This window comes from Ilyonectria robusta (assembly GCF_021365365.1).
Source record: "Ilyonectria robusta strain PMI_751 chromosome Unknown BGZ61scaffold_22, whole genome shotgun sequence".
Lineage (NCBI taxonomy): Eukaryota > Fungi > Ascomycota > Sordariomycetes > Hypocreales > Nectriaceae > Ilyonectria > Ilyonectria robusta.
The window spans coordinates 1-20,530 of record NW_025764456.1 but is presented as its reverse complement, the minus strand read 5'-3'; the positions used below and the strand labels follow the sequence as shown (position 1 = coordinate 20,530).

Here is a 20,530-nt window from a genome sequence, read left to right as displayed (position 1 = left end):
AAAGCCTCGGTAGCTAGGTAAAGATTTATGGCGAAATACCTAGATATTGATAATAGAAACAAGCCCCGTGGAAGTCGAAACCGAAAGCTGATATAGATGATATGGCAGATTTTTACGTAGTAGGATGACGTCGATAACCCTTGCCTCGAATCCCTGATCATTCCTCATGTCATCCACAAACGGCTCAAGAGGAGGCTGGTTATTCTAAGTAACTTTATTCCCGGGTTGCGGTATATGACCCGTCGGGTATTTACGAATAACCGTCGGGACGAAGCATTGTGGACCTCCAAGTTACCCCACCAACAGTCAGCGGGACATTGATGAAAAGGAGTGAAGGCCATAGCCACCAAGTCTTTGTGCGATCGTGTCTCGAAAGAAGCCAGACATCGAGTATCTCGACTACAAACGAGTCTCCTGTTCCGTCACTCCCAAGATTTAGGCAAGGCGTGATGTCTGATGAGGCCATGATGGACCAACAGAATAACAATCAGCACCTTCATCTTCACTACTCCACGCCTGCCTCGCAATGGTCGGAAAGTCTGCCGGTGGGCAACGGCCGATTAGGCGCCGTGGTCTACGGACGGACTGACACAGAGCTTATGCAGCTCAACGAGGACTCGGTCTGGTACGGCGGCCCATTGGATAGGACACCCAAGGACGCCTACCGCATGCTCCCCGAGCTTCGGCAGCTCATTCGAGACGAGAAGCCCAGTGAAGCAGAAGCCATAGTCAAACAGGCCTTCTTCGCTTCGCCCGCCAGCATGCGGCACTATGAGCCCCTAGGCTCTTGTACTCTCGAGTTTGGCCACGAGATGTCTGACGTGACCGAGTACCGGCGCCACCTGGATCTCGCTACTTCACAAACAGTCGTTGAGTACAAACATCACGGCGTGTCGTACCGCCGCCATATCATCGCCAGCTTCCCAGATCATGTTCTATTACTGAGGTTTACCTCTTCGGAGCCAACCCAGTTCGTCATCCGATTGGATCGTGTCAACCATGTCGAAACTGAGACGAACGTATACCTAGACCAAATCACAGCACAGGGTTCTCGCATAGTTGTTCATGCCACGCCCGGTGGTGCGAACAGCAATCGACTGTGTCTCGTGCTCGGCGTCACTCTCGATGACGACCTGGGCAAAATCGAGGCCATCGGAGACTGTCTCGTCGTGACCTGCTGCTCCTGCCTCATCGCACTGGGAGCGCAGACGACATATCGTCACCCAGATTCCGAGCTCGCTGCTACAACCAACGTTGACAATGCGCTAGCCCAGCCTTGGGACCAGTTGCTTCGACGACACCGGGCAGACTACTCGAGTCTTTTCGGCCGGATGAATCTTCGCATGTGGCCGGACGCGTGCCATATGCCAACAGACGAGCGGATCAGGACAGCGCGAGACCCAGGGTTAGTTGCCTTGTATCACAACTACGGCCGTTATCTCTTGATATCGTGCAGTCGAGAGTCTCCCAAGGCGTTACCAGCAACACTCCAGGGGATTTGGAACCCCATGTTTGCCCCGCCTTGGGGATCCAAGTACACAATCAACATCAATCTGCAGATGAACTACTGGCCCGCAGCGCCGTGTAGTCTTCTCGACGACTGCGCACGCCCCGTCATCGATATGCTAGAACGCATGGCCGTCCGCGGCCGCAAGACGGCGCAACTCATGTATGGCTGTCGAGGCTGGTGCGCTCATCACAACACGGATATCTGGGCAGATACGAGCCCGCAGGACCGCTGGATGCCTGCAACCGTATGGCCGCTTGGAGGCGTTTGGCTATCTGTTGACATGATGGAAAGTTTGCACTACCAATATGACGAGGTGCTTCATCGGCGCCTCTTCCGAATCCACCAAGGCGCCGTCGAGTTCCTGATGGACTTTCTCATTCCTTCGGCGTGTGGCCAATATCTCCTGACGAACCCCTCCCTATCTCCAGAGAATACCTACATCACGGCCTCTGGAGAAAAGAGCATATTCTGTGAGGGCTCCGCCATTGATATGACCTTGGTTCGGGTCGCATTTACACAGTTTCTCTGGAGCATCGACATGTTGGGCGACGCCAGCGATCCCTTGCGCAGTATTGTCCAAGATGCCCTGCAAAGGCTCCCACCTCTGACTTTGAACGAAGCTGGACTCATACAAGAATGGGGCTTAAACGACTACCAAGAAGACGAGCCGGGACATCGCCACATATCCCACCTCTTTGGTCTCCATCCTGCCGATATAATCAGTCCCGTCAAGTCCCCAGAGCTGACAGAGGCGGCAAGAAAAGTCCTCCAGAGGCGGATGGATCATGGAGGCGGCCACACAGGCTGGAGCCGCGCTTGGTTGCTCAACCTCCATGCGAGGTTGTTGGATGCTGAAGCCTGCGGTGAGAATATGGATCTCCTTTTGGGGAATTCCACGTTGCCCAACATGCTGGACACGCACCCGCCGTTCCAAATTGATGGCAATTTTGGCGCATGTGCTGGCATTCTCGAGTGTCTGGTGCAGTCAACCGAAACAAAGACCAACGGTAACTGTGCTGTTGAAGTTCGGCTGCTTCCAGCATGTCCTAGTCGTTGGGAGAAGGGGAGGCTGGAGAGAGTGCGGGTCAAGCAAGGGTGGCTAGTATCGTTTACGTGGGAGGATGGCCACGTTGTTGATCCTGTGGTCATAGAGGGTACACAGAGCCGGAGCTTCGATGCCCATGTTGTATTTCCAAACGGGGACAAGGCCATTGTTGAGGGGAATCAGGTGGGAGAGCACTATGTTCGGGGGAGTAGGGCATAGACCAGACCTTGTCGCGTATTCTTATTCTAGTAGAAGAAAGCGTTCGAATGTCTATTGAATCACTGTACATAATGCGTGGTTGTGTCAATGGGTGTGTGACTGTGTGTCGTTGAAGTTGACAAGGTAAATCACGATTAATCCTGTAACTATCCCTACCATGGCTGAGAAGAAGTGACGAGAGGGCTCGGATGGCGCAGACTCCATAAGGATAACCCTAACCCGTCTTCGTCTCGCTTGTTGCTGCTTCTTAGCTTGGATGGGTTGCTAACCCACCGTCATGGCCATATCAACCGACGGATATTTAAATGGATGGGTATTTGGAGTGGAGATGGCTATGAATCAATCTGGCGAATCAAGTTCAAACCAACAGGTAACCGTAACCGATTCCATTGTCCGGGGCACGCCGGGACATACTCCAGACCTCCGATCTGACCCCGCAAAGTGGTGCGACTTGGCCCCATGGGGTTCCTCACGAGAGGACCCCTGCTACTTCCGAAATGGAATGGCTGTGTGCATCAATGGTTGACAGATGCATGGTACCACAAATTACAGCGGCTTGAGCAATGGCGGGGTTGTCGAAAATGATAAATTCAGTTCATGTCCTCGTGCAAAACACTCAATGGAACGCTTATATCCCTCTCAGCCTCTTATTCCCTCACCTTGACCAAGTCTTGCAACCCGAGCCATCATGGACCCTGAGAAGATGAGTCCAGGCCGACTGGCCGACACTTCAGTCATCTCTGCCAACCACCAACATGCACGAGAAAAGGTTGAGGACTATCAAATCGAGGCTGTGGTGAAGAAGTTCAGCGAGGTCAACACCAACACCTTGTCCCACGATGCCCTGACCTGGAAGTCCAAAGCCGTCCGCCGCCTTGCTCTCGTCATCTTTATCCAGGGCCTTAGTTTGTACCCCCATCCCCGAGATTTGTCTCTCGCTCAGGAGAATCACTAACACCCCCCCTTCCCATAGGTGTTGCTGCATTTGCCATCGATGGCAACATCATTGGCAGCATGCCGTCCCTTCCCGCCTTTAGAGACTACTTTGGAGTAGATACGAGTGGTTCTCGCATCGCCATCGTCATCGCCGCCATGTCCATTGGCAACGCCGTCGCCAGCCTGTTCCAGTGGGTGTCCGATATTATTGGCCGTCGAGGCACTGCCTTCGTCGGCAACTGCATCCTGATTGTCGGATGCATCTTGCAAGCTGCCGCTCCTAACCACGCTACTTTGGTAGTTGGTCGCCTCATCAGCGGTGCCGGTTGCTCCTTGAGTGCCACTGTCGGTCCACTGTATATGAGTGAGGTCGCTCCATCGGCCTATCGTGGTCTGGCTGTGGGCCTGTATTGTTCGCTCTATAGCATCGGTGCAATCGTCATTGCGGTTGTGCTGCTTGGCGGCTCTTATATGTCTGGAGACTGGAGCTGGCGTATGCCCATGATCTTCCAGATAGGTCCTCCGCTCATCGTCGCAGCTCTCATCTACCCTCTGACTCCAGAATCTCCCCGTTACCTAGTCTACAAAGGCCAGATCGAGAAAGCTAAGCAAGTAATTGCCCTGTATCACACCTCGAGCGAGTCTCTCGACGACCCCATTGTTGCAGCCACGGTGAAGCAGATCCAGGACTCCCTCGAGACGGTTGATACGAGACCTTGGGATTTCACTGAGCTTTTCAAGACCAGGAGCGCAAGATACAGATTATTCATCATCTTTATTTATTCATTTTATCAGCAGTGCAACGGCACAGGTAGGCCGCCCCAAACCCCCTGGCAGCCATCTCCCGAGTCCAGTTAACTAACACATTTGCAGGCATGCTGAACTACTATCTTCCCCGCGTCCTTGAGCTTGTGGGTATCACAAACACTCAGCATCAGCTTGCTGTGAATGTCGGCATGACTGTAGTCTCTTGGATTTCGACTGTTGCTGGTGCCACAATCATCGATCGCGTTACTCGTCGATTTCTCCTGCTCTCTACGTTGGGGGTCTTCATCTTCTTCCTGGCGCTCATGTCTGTGGCCGGTGGCCTTTTCGAGAATGGGATAAAACAGACTGCCATGGGTATATGGTCAATTACCCTTGTCTATCTTTTCCAAGTGTCCAATGGACTTCTCGGTTCGTTCACCAAGCAGCAATTACTGTTTCTTCAACTAACCATCCGCAGCGGCCACCCTTCACAACATCTATCCAAATGAAGTCCTCTCGCTCAGTCAGCGAGCGAAGGGTATGGGGATGTACTCTTTTTTCCAAAACCTCTTCGGTTTCGTCATGACATACGGCGTTGGTGAGCTTTTGCAGAAGATTACTTGGAAGGTTGGACACCATAGAATCCTCAAACACTCAAACACAATTGGCTAACCAGCGATGTAGATCTACTTCATGTTCATTGGAATGAATACCATCTGCTTTATCCTTACCTGGCGATTCTTCCCTGAGTTCCGATTCCTCACCCTCGAAGAGATCGACTACATTTTCGAAACCCCTGAGGTTCAGCCTGTCAAGATGTCGAAGACGCTTCAAAAGACCAGACTTCAACAGAGACGCGAGGAAAGAGAACGACAGGAGAATTCGGCTTGATTCTGGGAGCTCGATTGTCCATTTACAAAAGTGGAGGGGCAGAACGAGATTGTAAATAGTCGCCGGGGTTGACAAAGTCCAGTCCAGATCTACCAGGTGGATTTTTTGGAAAACTTGACGCAACTCTATCTTCCTAGTTTATTACAAATCCACAAGAAATTGCAATAGATTATTCAGCGCTCCTTTACCACGCTCCATGACGTATGCTACGGCTTACAACTCTAAATGGCAAGGGAATGTGCTGAAAAGTCGATGGAAAATATAAAAGAGTATCTAATAGCGAGCATCTGTACTTTTGTAAATTGAAGAAATGTATCATTAGAAAAGTCTTTTGTCTTCCATTTGATGTTTACTTAGTGCCCCCTGAGGCCGAGATTGCATGTCAAGGAATGCAGCGTGGAACCTTACCGCTGTGCCATAAACCTATCATTCCAAGTAGGGAACAGATAAAGTCAGTACTCCTTCTAATTATCAAACTACAATCTATTACCAAGTAAGCATATATGAGTCAATGGATTCTCTACTACTATATCATCATCTGCCTCATAAGTTTATAACACCGGTTCATGCTTGAATGTGCTCAGTTGCTAGGTGATTGTATATCAGATCATCCTCAGGTTAGCAATTTGATGCATGCTTTATCAGCGTGGTTCTCGATCTCAAATAATGACACTCATTTATAGATTACTATGTACCTAAGCCTCGAAGGTGACATGATAGACATGTTCATTAACATACATCGGGATGTAGTCTGAAGTGAGGTACCAACTCGGCTTTTTCATTTTGTCGTTGATGGCAAGGCCATTGATGGTCAAATTTCGGAAAGTAACACCATCAATAGTTCTTGTGCCGTCATAACCACTCATGATTGAAGTGAGAGCCTGAGTTCCATCATATACTAGATTCTGGATTGTAACATTTCGAATACCTCGACCCGGAGAGGTATTGTATTTTTTGTTAAACTTAACGCGCAGGTTGACAAGCTGACCCAGTCGAATATCCTCTACTCGCACGTCATCAACAATGACGTTCTGAATCAGGTTACCGTCCCCAGGGTTGATGGCAATGCACCCCTGGTAGTCAACCTGCTTCTCGTGCTGGTCAAGGATGTCAATGTTGCGAATAATCACCCCGTCGGTAGTCTCGGGGTTCTCAGTGTTCCCGTGCGTGCCCATGTTGATGGGATGCGCTACATCCGCCCACAAGACCGAGTTTTGCAGAGTGATGTTGGAGTTGTCGCCGTACCAATCGTCTCTGTGGTTATATATGGCAAAGCAGTCGTCGGAGTTGCGCATGAAGACGTTGTCGATGAAAACATTCTTACTGCAGAATATGTCGATGCCATCACCCCACTGAACAGAACTCAGAGCCCTAAAGTTCCGAATAGTCACGTCGCTTGACTGGTACGATCGCGGCAAAACGTTGATACCAATGACTCCATCGATAGTAATCCCTTGGGAACGAATAACGGAGATGGCCGTGCTTGATGTAGTCGCAAGTACACCACGTCCACGAATCGATGCATTTGAAACATTCTGGAAGTTGATACCCGGGAGAGACACCACTGATCCCCCTGCGAGGTAAAGAGTCTGTCCAGAAGAGATGTTCAGAGGCTCAGAAAGCTTATGGAATCCTCTTCCGTATATGAGAATGTCAGGGTCGTCGGCTGATGGAGCATCGTCCTCAATTGGGTTTGTAAAGATGTGAAGCACATCAAAAATGTCGTCGTTGATCTGCAGAACAACATTTCTGGGTTGATCGAGTGTAAAGTTGACTGATGCCCCGTTGATTCCGGGGATATTGCCGAGAGAGTCCGGGCGGATGCGGGCTTCTGTCACTTCGCCATTGTTGTACGTGGCAGAGACCTCAACCGAACCGCTGAAGTCAAAGTAAACCATTGATGAGTCCTTCTTTGCTGTGGAGCCGGTGAAAATGTTGGTTTGAACAACCTTTGGCTTGTAGACGTCAATATTGCGCCATTTGCCACCGGGCACGCGGACCGTGACGTTGAATGCCGTTGATTTGTCGACTCCATCCGGTATGGTGTACGTTTCAACGACATTGACGTTCTTCTCCCTCGCTCTGGTCTCGAGTAGCGGCATTGAGCGACTGCTTACGAGCTGGAGATCCAGCAGCGGCAGGAAGAGGGAGCAGAATGAGACACGCATTGCAAAATTGGGTGATGTTCGCTCGGAATCTCTTGACAAGGGCTGCGAGGTTGAGAGAATAGTAGACACATTTTCTAGGAGCCTTGTCAAGTTATAAATCGCACTCATAGATAGCCCCACAATACATATACATTACGTACCTCTCCGTCGCTATTCCTCCGGCCCAGTGGATTGCGGGGAAGGGCTACTACCTTGCTACCTCTCCGTTACGATTCTCGCGGCCCGGTACTTCCTCCGCATGCAAGGATCATGATCGCTTAGGTCATGTTCCTAGCTCGGTCAGGAGGTGGATTGCGCGGGGTATTAATACCGATTAAAAACCCGACGGTAACGTAATCTTCAAATATCCTATTCGAGCGTGCATCTGGCTCATCACGGACATCTAGTCGCCGGAACAGCATCATCCAGCGGTCCCATTCATGTTTTCCGTCGGTGACATTACTGCATTGCAATCCTAGTCATCCACTATCTGAAGGTGGCTGCTTCATCGGCACGTCGGCATCCACGATGGACCATTCTAACAACTCATACTTGGCTGATACACTGGACGGACATGTTCATTTCAGATTAAGGAAGCGAACCCGGATAGCATGCGATAAGTGCAGTTCGTCTCGCACTCGCTGTGACGGACTATACCCATGGTGAGTGGGATACGTTGCCCGTTCCACACATCAGATCACTAACTTGGCCTATCCTAGTTGCCGATGCCAAGGTTCGTTAAGTCGGGTTTCTTGTCCTGTTCTATAATCCCATCCCGTCGGAGTTTCTCTGAGGCCGTCGGCTCTGTCACTCTGCAGCCTCCTTGAGCCTCGTCGATGGCTACTCTCTCCACGCCCCTCATTCACTAACATTTTCCATCACCGTAGAGTACGGCTATACTTGTAATTACAACCGACGGATCAAAAAGCGTGGGCGAGCTCGTCGAAGCGGAGTCGAAGTTCCCGACACTGCCACCCGGACATCTTACGACATCAGACCCGAGTATCAGGATGACCAGCGATTCGCCGTTGCCTTAGCGAATCCACCATCAATGCCGGATTTGTACCTAGACCCTACTCGACTGGGTGATGGTGCTCATGCAGTGCAACCTGCCACGGCGCGGGATGTAACGGGAGATGAGGGGCCGGAGACATCAAGTTCCCCCCAGCAAAGGACCCTGCATTCTCAAGGGCCCTTCTCAGGAGAAGATGTCAACATTACCGAGGCTCACTCTACATCCGCCGAGTCAAATGAAAGTCATTCACTTCGTAGATCTTTCGAACTGCAGTTTCCCTTCGGCTCCAACATCCTTAACCGGACAGAATTAGACGGACCACCCGCGAATGACCTGACCTCAACATCGCAATATGACGCCGTAGCATCGGAAGGTCGATATCAGTGTCTTACCCCTCTCCTCCCATTCCTCGGCGACACAATCCCTATATCCTTAGCATATGAGTTGTTCGATGTCTACCTAGTAGATCCCGGCACGTCTCTATTTCAATGTGCGTCACCCTACATACTATCACGCATCTTCCGCAAGAAGTCTCTCCTTCGTTCGGCAAATCCGCGCAAACTCTCTCCTGCTTTGCTGGTCACCATCCTCTGGTGTTGCACTCAGACGGCGGATATCTCTGCGCTCCTAGTGCCCGGATCTAGGTCCAGGTACACGAACAGCCTCTATGAGCTTGCTACATTCTTGGTGCACTGTCGGGATCCAGATAGATGGCGGCGAATTCACGGTATGAATCCTCCCACAACGCTACTCACTGGTCTAACATTGATAGGTGGGCTACGAGCCGAAAAGGAACAAGCCCAGGACCATGTTATATGTGATCCCACTCTGCCGACCACGGCAGACACCAACGAGCCAGTTGGGACCGCTGACGACGTTCTTACGTTCCTTCTCCTCTGCATCGGCGTCTCAGCTGGAGACTTCAAGTCCGACTGTAACAAGTGGTGGAGCAAAGCTGCTCGACTCGCCATGTCGTTGCAGCTAAATCGCGAAGATGTTGGCGAGAACACTGGTTCTCTACCGTCGCTAATGGAGATCGAGGGTCAAGAAGAGAGACGACGAGTCTTCTGGCTCCTCTACTCCCTCGATCGCCACCTAGCTCTCTCATTCAATAGAACGATACAAATCCCCGACTTTTGCTGCGAGGTCTATGGTGGGTACCTCCAGAACAGACGATGTTGTATACTGACCATCTCAAAAGCCCCCCTACCTGATAGTATGTGGGAAACTCTTGACGACATCGATATCAGCACCCTGCCGGCCCGTACCTTGGGGCCCCCAACCAACATCACTGGGGCAGGTTTCTTTGAGTACTTTCTCCCTCTCATGGTCATACTTGGTGACATTATTGAGGTTCAGCACAGCCAGCATCACCCGCGCCTCGGCAATTGTGACAATGCACGCGCTCTAGAGGTGATTAAAGATGCAATGGCGGACTGCGAAACAAGCCTCAAACAGCTAGCCCGAGGTGTCGAGCTTGAAAGAGTAGCAACGGAAACGCCAATGCATATTAGCAACTTCTTGACCACGGTGCCGGACCAGAACCAGAGCTCCAGGCCATGTGTAGGTGACGCCGAGGCAAATAACAGCACTAGCAAAGACGCTTTGCGCTTGAGACTAGCCATTGCATACAGCAGTCACATCCTCCATGTTCTATATGTGCTCCTTCACGGCAAATGGGATCCCATCAGCATGCTCGATAATGACGATGACTGGATTACCACGCCTCGGTTCATAGAGTGCGCTTCCCATGCTATCGCTGCTTCCGAGGCTGTGTCGGAGATTCTCGATCTAGACCCTGAGCTCATGTTCATGCCATATCTCTTCGGCATCTATCTTCTGCACGGGAGCTTCATTCTCTTGCTGTTTGCAGACCGCATGCCGCAACTGGGGCCGAATAAAAGCGTGGAGCAGGCCTGCGAGACCATCATTCGAGCTCATGAGGTCTGTGTTGTGACACTTAATACCGAGTTCCAGGTAACATCGAATCGTCCAAGCTATGATAAGGGAATCGCTGACCAGGTGATTTAGAGAAGCTTTCGGCGCGTGCTTCGCTTAACCTTGTACAGCGTCCGAAGAGTTCATCCGGCTAGACCGGAGGAGCACAATGTAGCCAGGAGGCAGGTGTTGTCGCTTTACCGGTGGACTAAAAGTGCCAAGGGCCTTGGTATATAAGCTGGAGTGGACTGAATAAGACATTCAGGGTGGCTTGGTGACTGGCGGGCAAGGATATGAGCTCCGTAGACCCGTCCCGGGACAGGGCGCAGGCACATCGCCAGCTGATCGCAAGTAGAGGAGCAATCAGACAGCGATCCTCGCCTTAGTGAGGATGATGAGGAAGAGGAGTGGGGAGCCGAGGAGGATGAAGATGAGAAGGAGGAGACCTGGTCGTTTCAAGCAATAGCGGGCTGAAGGAGGCTCTGGTGATTATGGTCCTACTAGTGTGGTCACAAAGCGGCAGATGTACTTATAGACTATTTTTGTTAGATATGGTTTCCCAAGCTGCTCTGGTTTATAGAAAGAGAGTTTATTCTCCTTCTTCTTTCTAACTCCTCTATTAAAAACACTAACTGGGACCTAGACAATCTTTTTTTTATCTTCTATAATTAAGCTGGCTTTTTAAACCTTTATAGTATTAAGTCTACTACCTTTTTATATTCTTCGGAGTATAAATAATAGCCCCGGCGTTTAGATATACTTTATAGCCTAGAGGTATTTAAGTATTATAGCTAAAAAGCCTATTTTAGTCTACTTAGTAATTAACTATCTTTTTATATTACTATATATATTAGGTAAATAGGCTGCTACAGCCTGGTACTTATATAGATAGTATTAGCTATAGAATCTTATTTAGTTTTTTTAGCTTTACTTAATATCATCAGATAGATCAAAGCCATATAGTAATCTCAAACAGTAGGAATAAATAATAAGAACTATACCCAGCACTAGAAGAAATAGTAGCTAAATAATAAGATTATTACCTACTAGTCTCTGCCTAAAGCTTCTATTTAACCCCTCTAACTTCAACCCTATTATCTACAGTTAACAACCTTACTATCTGCAGTTAATAACCTTAAAATAGTAACCTTATTCCAAGTAATAGAATATAAAAGAGACTGATATCTTCTATTATTAAGAGACTAACTTTCCTTCTAATACTTATTCTATTATAACTAATTTTTAATATAGTAAATTTTATTTAAGTAGCTCTTTCTAGGAATAACTTATTATATCCATATTATAGATCCCAACTTTAATATAATATTGGATTCTCTTAGAATCTAAAAGATAAATTAGAAAGATAGAAGCTAAATTTCCTTTTAAGCTTTCTTAAGAAAGAAAATTTATTTAAGCTATTGCTATACTATCTGCAATACCTAAATAGAAGCTAATAAATTATATTAGTTATTTTTAGATACTATTTGCTTCTTAATAATAGGACTAGAGTTAATAGGTAAGAAAATTAAACTCTTATCCGTAATCTTGTCCTATATATTCAAATAGAAATAGGCGCGCTTTACGACTTGGCCAAAAATATCAACAATCCCGATCCAAGGGGTCAAGTCTTCCTCCAGGATATCGCCGGGGCCCAATACGACCCCTGGTTCCAGGAGCTGTTGTGTTGCGTTGGGTTGGTACGGATGCTAGCCACATAGGGTGCTGGCTAGAGGGGGGATTCGAATGAGGGTCATCATCGGCGTTGGGGATCTCGGGGCGTTCTAGTCACAGGTCGGGTCGTGGGAGTTTTCAGTGCAATCATCAAGGTTAGAGTCGAAAAAGTTAGACAGGATTCCGGCAGAGAAGAAAAAAGCAGCTTGAAACCCAAAACTTGGGCCTTGGCAACTGTGACGTGCGCGCAACGAAAATGCAGTAAATTCAAACACTAGGTTCCCTCATCGAGGGGCTATAGAGTCTTATTTATAATTAAATTAGAAGTAGGATTAAAAAGAGAAAGAAATTTGGGTCCTCGCTTGGGCCCCCTGCAGAGTGGTGCATCATCTTGATGCCTCTTCACGCCCTCAGCTTCCCGGATGATTTCGCTCTTGACAAGATTGAGGATTCAAGCTGTCCGACCCCTTGATCGATTTCCATTCACGACGCTGGTCTACAATGTTTCCCTGTGCGTGAGATCCAAAGCGCTGTGCCTCCTTTAGCGGGGAAAGAGAAATTCTCTTCAATCTTCCCCAAGGGCTCTTTCGTGCATGCTCCGCACTTCCACTTGCCATGTCTGGAGGATGAGGATTGACTGAGTTGAGTGGCTCGTGCGGCGGCTTTGCCCCTCCGAAGCAGCACCCTGCTGCCCCGTCATCGTTTTTACAACCCCTCGTGAGTTTGGCTTAGAGAAGTCAGCTAACTAGAATACTTGGCTATGCTGATATCAACAAATTGCCCCGTGCGTGCCTTTGCGGCTGTCGATCAATCGGTCCGTGGAGAAGATCCGGGAGGGCCGCTTGGTCCTAAACCCCCGGCCCTCAAGTTTGGCTCAGGAATTCACTCACCTTAGTTCAAGGTCGGATGTCAGAGAACACAGTTCCCGCTGGTTATACTCCGTTCAAAAGGCACAACCACCGTCCTGCCGTGTGCTTGGACGCAGGAGAAACTGCATAGGAGTAATTCCCGTCAGGCGTGGCGCAGCACCCCCTCGATCCATTTGTGGAACCAGCGCCGCGAGAGAAAATGGTAGAAACTTTTGAGGCTTGAGAGGTAATCAGTCGATCTTTCGGGGTCTCGGCATGCGTTGACTTTGGCCCTGTCTGGACTCAAATGAACCCACCTTCGTATGCGATTCTGCGCATCAACAAACTCCTGTCTCAACCCACAAGATCAGCATCATGCCTTTCAAGTTGCTCGAGGTGGACACCGCCACTGACTTTGAAGAAGTCATCGAGTGCCAATGGGCCGCATATCAGAATCCCTTTCAAAGTTTCTTCCGCCTCTTCTGTCCAGTTCATAGCGACGGCCCTACTGCCCAAGCAGAGTCACTTAAGGAATGCATAGCTTGCCAGCTAGACTGGTACAATTCGGATCCAACGAGTTACTGGGGGAAGGTCATTGATGACAACGGCAAGATTGTTGGCGCTTGTCTATGGAAAATCTGTCCAACCAACCTTTTCGAAAACTTCTTCGTTATGCCTTCGACACTGTTTGATCTCAAGGCGTTCCGTTTCTTCGCGACCTGCTCTATCCACTTCTGCATAATCGTGGATGCCTTAGGGTCTTTAAATAACTAGCTTTTCTCTTAAATAGTAGCTATATTAAAATTAAAAAAAAGTATATCTATAATTATTTTATATAGTAATTAATATTCTTTTAATTTCTTTTAAATTATCTAATATTAAGTTTTACTTTTTATTAGTATAGAATATACTATTATAAAATAAAAAGAGTATAATTTATAAAAACCTAGTAAAGATTAAGTATATAAATAACTGAATATATAAGAGGAGTATCATATCTAGGTCTTATAATAGCAGAGGTATTATTTTAAATATTACTATTAAATTTAATATTAAAATAGAAATAAAAGATTTTTTAAATTAAAGTATTTTCTTATTTTTTCTTTTAGTTTATAAGAATTATATATAGTTTATCTAGATATTAACCTTATTAAAATAGCTATATAGCTATATAAATATCTACCTAAATATATTAATATTTAAATAATTTCTTCTATTTATATAAATATTAATATAAAAGCTAAAATTTCAGTAGATATTAAAATATACAGATTTATATATATATTATATAATATTATTTTTATTTATTATATAGAGAAATTATAGAGTTTATTAGAATTACTTATATATATATACTTATTTCTTATAATTTAAATATAGCTATTAAATAGATATATTATAAGAATTTTTAATATTAAAACTTATATATATATATATTACTTAAAGTAAGTTAATAATAATCTTATTTTTATATTATCTAACTATTATTTAAATTATAAACTTTAAACTTTTTTTTAGTTTTTTCTTTTTTATCTTAAACTCTTTAATTATAGTAAATATATATTATAAGTAATAATAAACTTTAAAATAAAGTAATAAATACTTTTATTTTACTTTTATTCTTTTTTAATTTTAAGTAATTTATTTTTTATTTATAGTTAGTAGTTAATAATAACCTTATTATCTATAAGCAGAGTGTGAATATAGATAATAAGGTTCAGTAGAGCGGTAGTTATAAGAGGATTTATACTTAGAAAGATAATCTAAACTGTAGTCAGGCTACTAGTAGGGTAACTCCTAAGCGAAGCGTAGGATGTTTACGAGGGAACGTAGTGGCTAAGGTAAAGTACTAGAGTATGTAACCTACACATTATGTGAGGTCACAGACATAGCCTCGAAGAGGGCATGAAATGGAATGTGCACCCGAATTTGGGTTATGAAAGGAAGCAATTGCGCCTTTAGCGCGCAGTTTTGCACTATTGCTGTGTAAGTTACGTGACTGCCCTTAGCCAGTAAACCTCCATAACAGCTGATCTGTCGGAGATTCTTCCAACGCAGGAGTTCTCCCCTAGGCAGATCTTGACAGGCCGATGAATTAGGATTGGTCTGTTACGCCTGTGGTATTTCTCATATCTTTCTGATTGGCTCAGGTTGTTCGATGAGACAGGTCTCTAGGCCCTGCCAGATTCACGCGAACTGCTGCGCAAGGGAGAAGCGAGCATTGCCACGGTCCGGTAAGGTAGACATGCTGTGCATTGATTGGTCCGATGAGAGCCTTGCGATGGCTGCCAGGGTGACGTTTGCTCACACGACGCCCCCTGAATCTAGACATGTCCTCCACAGCTCGCCATTCCAACATGCCTGAGGTATTGTCTAGAACGTTGTCACGTGAAAATAAAATTACCCCTCGAAATTCATGCTGTCCGGTACGATTTGTTCTATCGATGTCGGTAGCGGCTACTCGTCGTCTAGGTCCTTAAAGGCAAAATACGGCTCGGTTCTCTCGTCGAGCTTCTACATATACTACGACTTGCCATATGGACGTTCGTAGGTAACTTACCCGCGACCTGAACATCGTGTGCTGGTCGGCCGTTAGTCAAGCCTCAAGGCTATACGACTTGCCTGCTACCCACACCTGACTTGTCCCAAGCCTGACTTGTCCACTATTTAACCCTAACTTGTCCTAAGCATGACTTGTCCGCCGTGAGGGCCTAACTTGTCTGTCGGCCATACCTGACTTGTCCGCTGTTCGGACCTTACATTGCTAAGCCTGACTTAACCACCATTGCCTTTCTCGACTGTGAAGGTTCTTCGATCCGATCGCCTGCATTCTCTTATTAATGAAGCAGGATAACCACGGCGAAATCAGGAATATCGTTCAGCAGCATCTCACTGCAAACCCAAACAACGGCGTCATGTTCGCCAACATAGGACGGGTCGGACATGCTGCTAGCACAGCCAACCGGACCCGATGGGCGTTGCGGGCTGCCGAGCAGCCCCCCTCCCAGGCGGGTGCTGTTGCCGGCCCGGGTTGCAGACGACTCTCACCGCAACGTCTCACCTCAGCCTGATAGCGATGAGTGATAGAGCAACTGAGGAACACAATTGTGCACATCACAGACAAGACGTCACCATGATGAGCTCTATCACTCAATAATTCAGAAAGAAAGAGACAGTCTTGTTCAAGCAAAATATTCCCGCCTCTAGTCAGTATATGCCTGCCGCCCAAAGGTCGTCGATTCACTGGCTCCGTCCTCTACATCGCCGCTTCAGGGTGTCTTTGGCCAGATCTCGTTCTCATCTGGAAACCCCCATGATGCGGCATAGTCTTGACGTTTTTGGTGTTGAAGCCCAGAAACGGGAAGAAGACGCAGGGGTGTAATATTGTGACCGCGGCAACAGAGAGAAGAGTCATTGATGCGTCCAGTACCAAAAACAGGGGTTCGTTGCTCGTGATGTCTCTCCCAATCGACGGTATGTTCTCCAGAATGCTGCAGGACGGTCGGTGTCAGGGCGGAGTGGAAATTAGCTAACGTTGGTGGAGAGAGATCATCGACTTACCGATACGCACAGCGAATGATGATGGCCGGATATGCGATCCCAACAGCATAAACAAAAATGCGTATCCGATTTGCCTATGCCACCGAAGCCTCTACCCGAGAAGATGCCACTTCCATGCCTGTTTTTCCTCCTTGACGCAAGGGAATAGACTGAGGGACGGAAGCGGAAGCAAAAGGGTTGTTGCTGGAAGCTGAGTCTGGTTCAAGAAGCTCCAGGCCGCTTTTCGTGGCACCGTTCCGCCGCATTACATATATCAGCATGAGAGCTGCACAAATGACCATGTTGACTTGGAAAGCGACACCTCCCACGATCATAACCTCCGACAGCTTATTCAAGGTTCGGTTCCCTCCACCAGGGCTTATTAGGGGCTCTTTTCTTATCTCAACTAATATAGCAGCTGCAGATTTATAAGCTATTTCGCTTTATATCAAACTAATACTTCTAGCAGTGAATATAACTATATATCTTGTTGTTATTCAGAGCAGTATAGAACTCCCGTATAAAAGCCTGATCCTCCTTACTAAGAGCAGGCAAGTTAAGGTCCCCTGTAAAAGGTGGATTAACAATCTGATTAAACTGTCGCTCTTAAGAATATGCGCCTTAATATGTATAGCAGCCGCGACAATAACTCTGTAACAGTAATAAAGGAGTGGTAGGGAATGATTCCTGTGGTATAGGCGTGCCTAGCATAATAGGAGCTATTAGAAGAGTGCCTTAAGGAATTGGCATTTGAGGAATCGGCGTGCCCAGAACTACTATTAGCAGGCCAAGGGTAGGAGGGATAGGAGAAGGTCCCTCTACCGCGCTTGGGGTCGATAGCCCCAGCAGAGGTCTAGACAGTCCCTGAAGTGCAGACGCCAGACTACGGAATAAGATAGGTATAGCAGGAGGTTGTAAGCCGTACACAGACACAGATATTAGCACAGCCCGCCTTAGAGGCATTAGATTAGCTAGTAAATCGGTCCTTTTCGTAGCTCGGCGTAGCAATAGCCTCAAGGCAATATTCCACATAGCAGCAACAGCAGCTCGGGATCTGGCTTTCCGTTCTCTTTAGTATACCCGACAGCTAGCACACTCTCCTATAAGCTTTACAGGGTCCTTAATACTTTAAAATTTAACTTCAAGCAGGTCTTACTTATAGATACAGCAATTCCAAACTGCCTAGAGTATATTATCCTCTATCTAACTGTATATATATCTACCTTATACCTATCTAGATTACTAGATATTACTCGGGCAGGAAGGCTTTATAATAGCTTATATCTAATACTATAATATATCTTAATAGAGTAGTTATCTTTAAGGTAGTTAGATTAGGTCTAAATAATTAGGGAGGAAATTATATTACTTTCTGATAGTAGGGTAACTGAGGAATCTTAATAGGTAGGCTGGCTGTGAAGGTAATATATAAACCTAGATACTATTAGCAACCCAATAGGTTTAATTTAATAGATTAATAGAAAGGGAAGTAGCTGCTATGTTGGTTAGTATAAGGAGTAAAGGGTATGGGGCTTATTTAGTTAGAATCGTGCTTAGAAACCCAACATATTGATTGCATTAAAGAAAAGAAGAACCTGAAAGCTCTTAGAGAGCTTGCCAAGCTAGTTACCTAGTCAACGCTTAGGGGTTTGTAGGCCTCTATTTTAATAGCCGACCAATTCGTGCACGAGTTAAGCACAGACCAGACTAATTAGCCAATCAGAAGAGGTTTTATAGTCTTCCTTCTGACTGAGTAAAACGCCCTTCGGGCTGAACAATGCCAAATCGAGTTGCTGCAGTCATTACAGCAGAAGGTTGGTATACAAAATACTAGATTTATTAAAGCAGCATCATAACAAAGCCTCTGTCAGGGGGTCCGGTACGCAAAGGGGTCTTCAAACTCTTTGCTCCCCACTGTAGCGTGTTGGATATACCTGAGAGACGGCCCACTTACTGTCTTGAGCTCGCCGGACCCATCATAAGCTGTCAGGGCTCGCCGAAGGAGTCACTTTAAGCAGTGCCCTCAGTTATCACATTGACCTCACCGCGGGTTCCAGGCAAGTCAGGCTACAATGCTACTACACTAATCCTTAATAGTTCGCCGAATGAGCGAGTTTAATAATTGCCCCATCACTTTCAGCATCAACGGGCCACCTGTCACTGCAGATCCCGGGCAAGCCGGGCTGCAATGCTACTACACTAATCCTTTACAGCTCGCCGGGTGGGGGGGATTTACCGAAACCGAGCACAACCCAAGAAACAGGCCAACACGTCTTGGCAATTTACTAAGCATGGTTTACTGGCGAGCAAAAGGTACAAACCGTCTCTGAACAGTACGGAGTATAAAGCATCGGCGACTCGGCATCAAATTCACCAGAGAGATTGTAAAACAGGCAGGGCCTAGAGGGTAGGCACCTCAAGGCTTTTCTCTTCCTCATTGACGCTTTCAAAAGTGTTGAGAATCATGCATGGTATTTGGGTCTTCGAACATGCATGATCTGAACACTTGAAATTGTTCAAATGATCCGTACAATGGGCATGGATATTGGATTGACCCAAATCACTCGTGGGCTGTTCCAAATGTCCGTCCGAAGTACAAGATTAAGGCTACTGGAGTGTTGACATCAGCTCGAGACATGATTCATATCAAATGTCTAGACGCAAGGAGTAGCTCCAACATTAGTAATTCAAGAATAGTTGGGATTATTGCAGCGGGGTAGGAAGGATCATCGGGCGGATTGGTCAATGTGTAATGCGGATGAAAGGGGTGTATAAGCAGGACTAATCAACTGCGAGGGGCATGGATTCAACATAATAGAGGTCAAACTTTTTTTCTAGACACAAAAAATGTCGATTGTTTCTACTGTGTTCAGACCGTTAATTTCATCATACCTCCCTGGATTTTCCCCGATTTTATAATCTATTATTCCGCCGCCGTCGAGGCACTACTTGGAACTTCCCCAGTCTTACAGTTATTTCTGGATGCGTTGTCAACGTCAATCTCAGCAACAGACCCGACAGAGCTTATCATGAGATATTTTTCTTATTAGAATTTATAGATAAGTTATCTATTGAATTCGCTGAAAGTTAATTGCGTATAATAAAGGGAAGAGGCAGAATGTAAAGCGAAAGAAATTAGGTTATAAAACTAAAGGTTGTGCGGATAGAAATACTCTTTATAATACCCTTAATCCTTGCTCTACACATAACATTAATCTTAAAGACGTCTAAATAAGGGATTTTCTGGTGATCCGCCGGATCCAGTGATCTGCCGGATCACCGCCACTTCGTCCACTCGACATCAATCAGTAATAACTCAACAACCATGGCGCCAATTGATGAGGCCCTTGATTTTCTGAACTCGTCAGAGTCAGTTAATTATGCTGAGACTGCACGAGTTTTCAATTGTGACGAGACTACCCTGCGATGCCGGCATCAAGGCAAACAACGGTCAAGACAGGATGCCAACAGATTATATAAATCACGGCTGTCAAAAGAACAAGAACGGGATCTCATTGCCTATATTCATAAGCTTTCGTCACGTGGCATTCCACCTACCCTACCTATGATTAAGAACTTCGCTCAGGATATCGCCAAAACTGAGGTCGGAAAGAACTGGCCCTACAGCTTCGTTCAACGCAATCGTGATGAGCTCGGCTGCACCTGGTTCGATGGACTAGACATCGCACGAAAGAAAGGCGATAATGCGTCTAGATATAGAGCTTACTTTGAGCTTGTAAGTTGGCATGCAAATCGTCCGTTTCGCCGCTGACGATGGAAGATCCGCACGAAAATCGAGAAATACGACATCTTACCTTCCGACACGTATAATGCGGACGAGAAAGGATTTCTCTTGGGAATAATCAATCGAACGAAGAGAGTATTTGCCCTTAGTGTCAAAAAACAAGGCAAATTGCTCGGCGCAGCACAAGATGGCAATCGATCCTGGATCACCTTTCTGGCGTGCGTCTGCCAAGACATGACGTCGCTACCTCCATTCCTTATCTACCAAGGCAAGCCAGG

The 20,530-nt window shown here is 46.7% G+C and overlaps 5 protein-coding genes across 5 annotated transcripts; 4 read left to right on the top strand and 1 right to left on the bottom strand.

Moving 5' to 3' along the window:
- Positions 1–467: 467 nt before the first annotated feature.
- Positions 468–2,774, top strand: BGZ61DRAFT_362414 (Six-hairpin glycosidase-like protein; the record flags this gene model as incomplete). Its single annotated transcript, XM_046241356.1, has 1 exon — positions 468–2,774. One exon carries the CDS (start codon positions 468–470, stop codon positions 2,772–2,774), a length of 2,307 nt encoding a protein of 768 aa, XP_046099145.1.
- Positions 2,775–3,477: 703 nt separating this feature from the next.
- On the top strand, positions 3,478–5,348 carry BGZ61DRAFT_362741 (general substrate transporter; the record flags this gene model as incomplete). Its single annotated transcript, XM_046241384.1, has 5 exons — positions 3,478–3,679; positions 3,748–4,521; positions 4,584–4,886; positions 4,936–5,084; positions 5,142–5,348. 5 exons carry the CDS (start codon positions 3,478–3,480, stop codon positions 5,346–5,348), a joined length of 1,635 nt encoding a protein of 544 aa, XP_046099144.1.
- Positions 5,349–6,043: 695 nt separating this feature from the next.
- On the bottom strand, positions 6,044–7,450 carry BGZ61DRAFT_362729 (pectin lyase fold/virulence factor; the record flags this gene model as incomplete). The annotated part of the gene is made up of 1 exon (XM_046241383.1): positions 6,044–7,450. One exon carries the CDS (start codon positions 7,448–7,450, stop codon positions 6,044–6,046), a length of 1,407 nt encoding a protein of 468 aa, XP_046099143.1.
- A 1,096-nt stretch (positions 7,451–8,546) lies between these two features.
- BGZ61DRAFT_555763 (uncharacterized protein) lies at positions 8,547–10,940 on the top strand (the record flags this gene model as incomplete). Its single annotated transcript, XM_046255632.1, has 6 exons — positions 8,547–8,751; positions 8,875–9,237; positions 9,283–9,663; positions 9,712–9,978; positions 10,078–10,487; positions 10,542–10,940. The coding sequence occupies 6 exons, from the start codon at positions 8,547–8,549 to the stop codon at positions 10,683–10,685; spliced, it is 1,770 nt and encodes a 589-aa protein (XP_046099142.1). The 3' UTR covers positions 10,686–10,940.
- Positions 10,941–13,342: 2,402 nt separating this feature from the next.
- BGZ61DRAFT_482505 (uncharacterized protein) lies at positions 13,343–13,741 on the top strand (the record flags this gene model as incomplete). Its single annotated transcript, XM_046249404.1, has 1 exon — positions 13,343–13,741. The coding sequence occupies one exon, from the start codon at positions 13,343–13,345 to the stop codon at positions 13,739–13,741; it is 399 nt and encodes a 132-aa protein (XP_046099141.1).
- Positions 13,742–20,530: the final 6,789 nt, after the last annotated feature.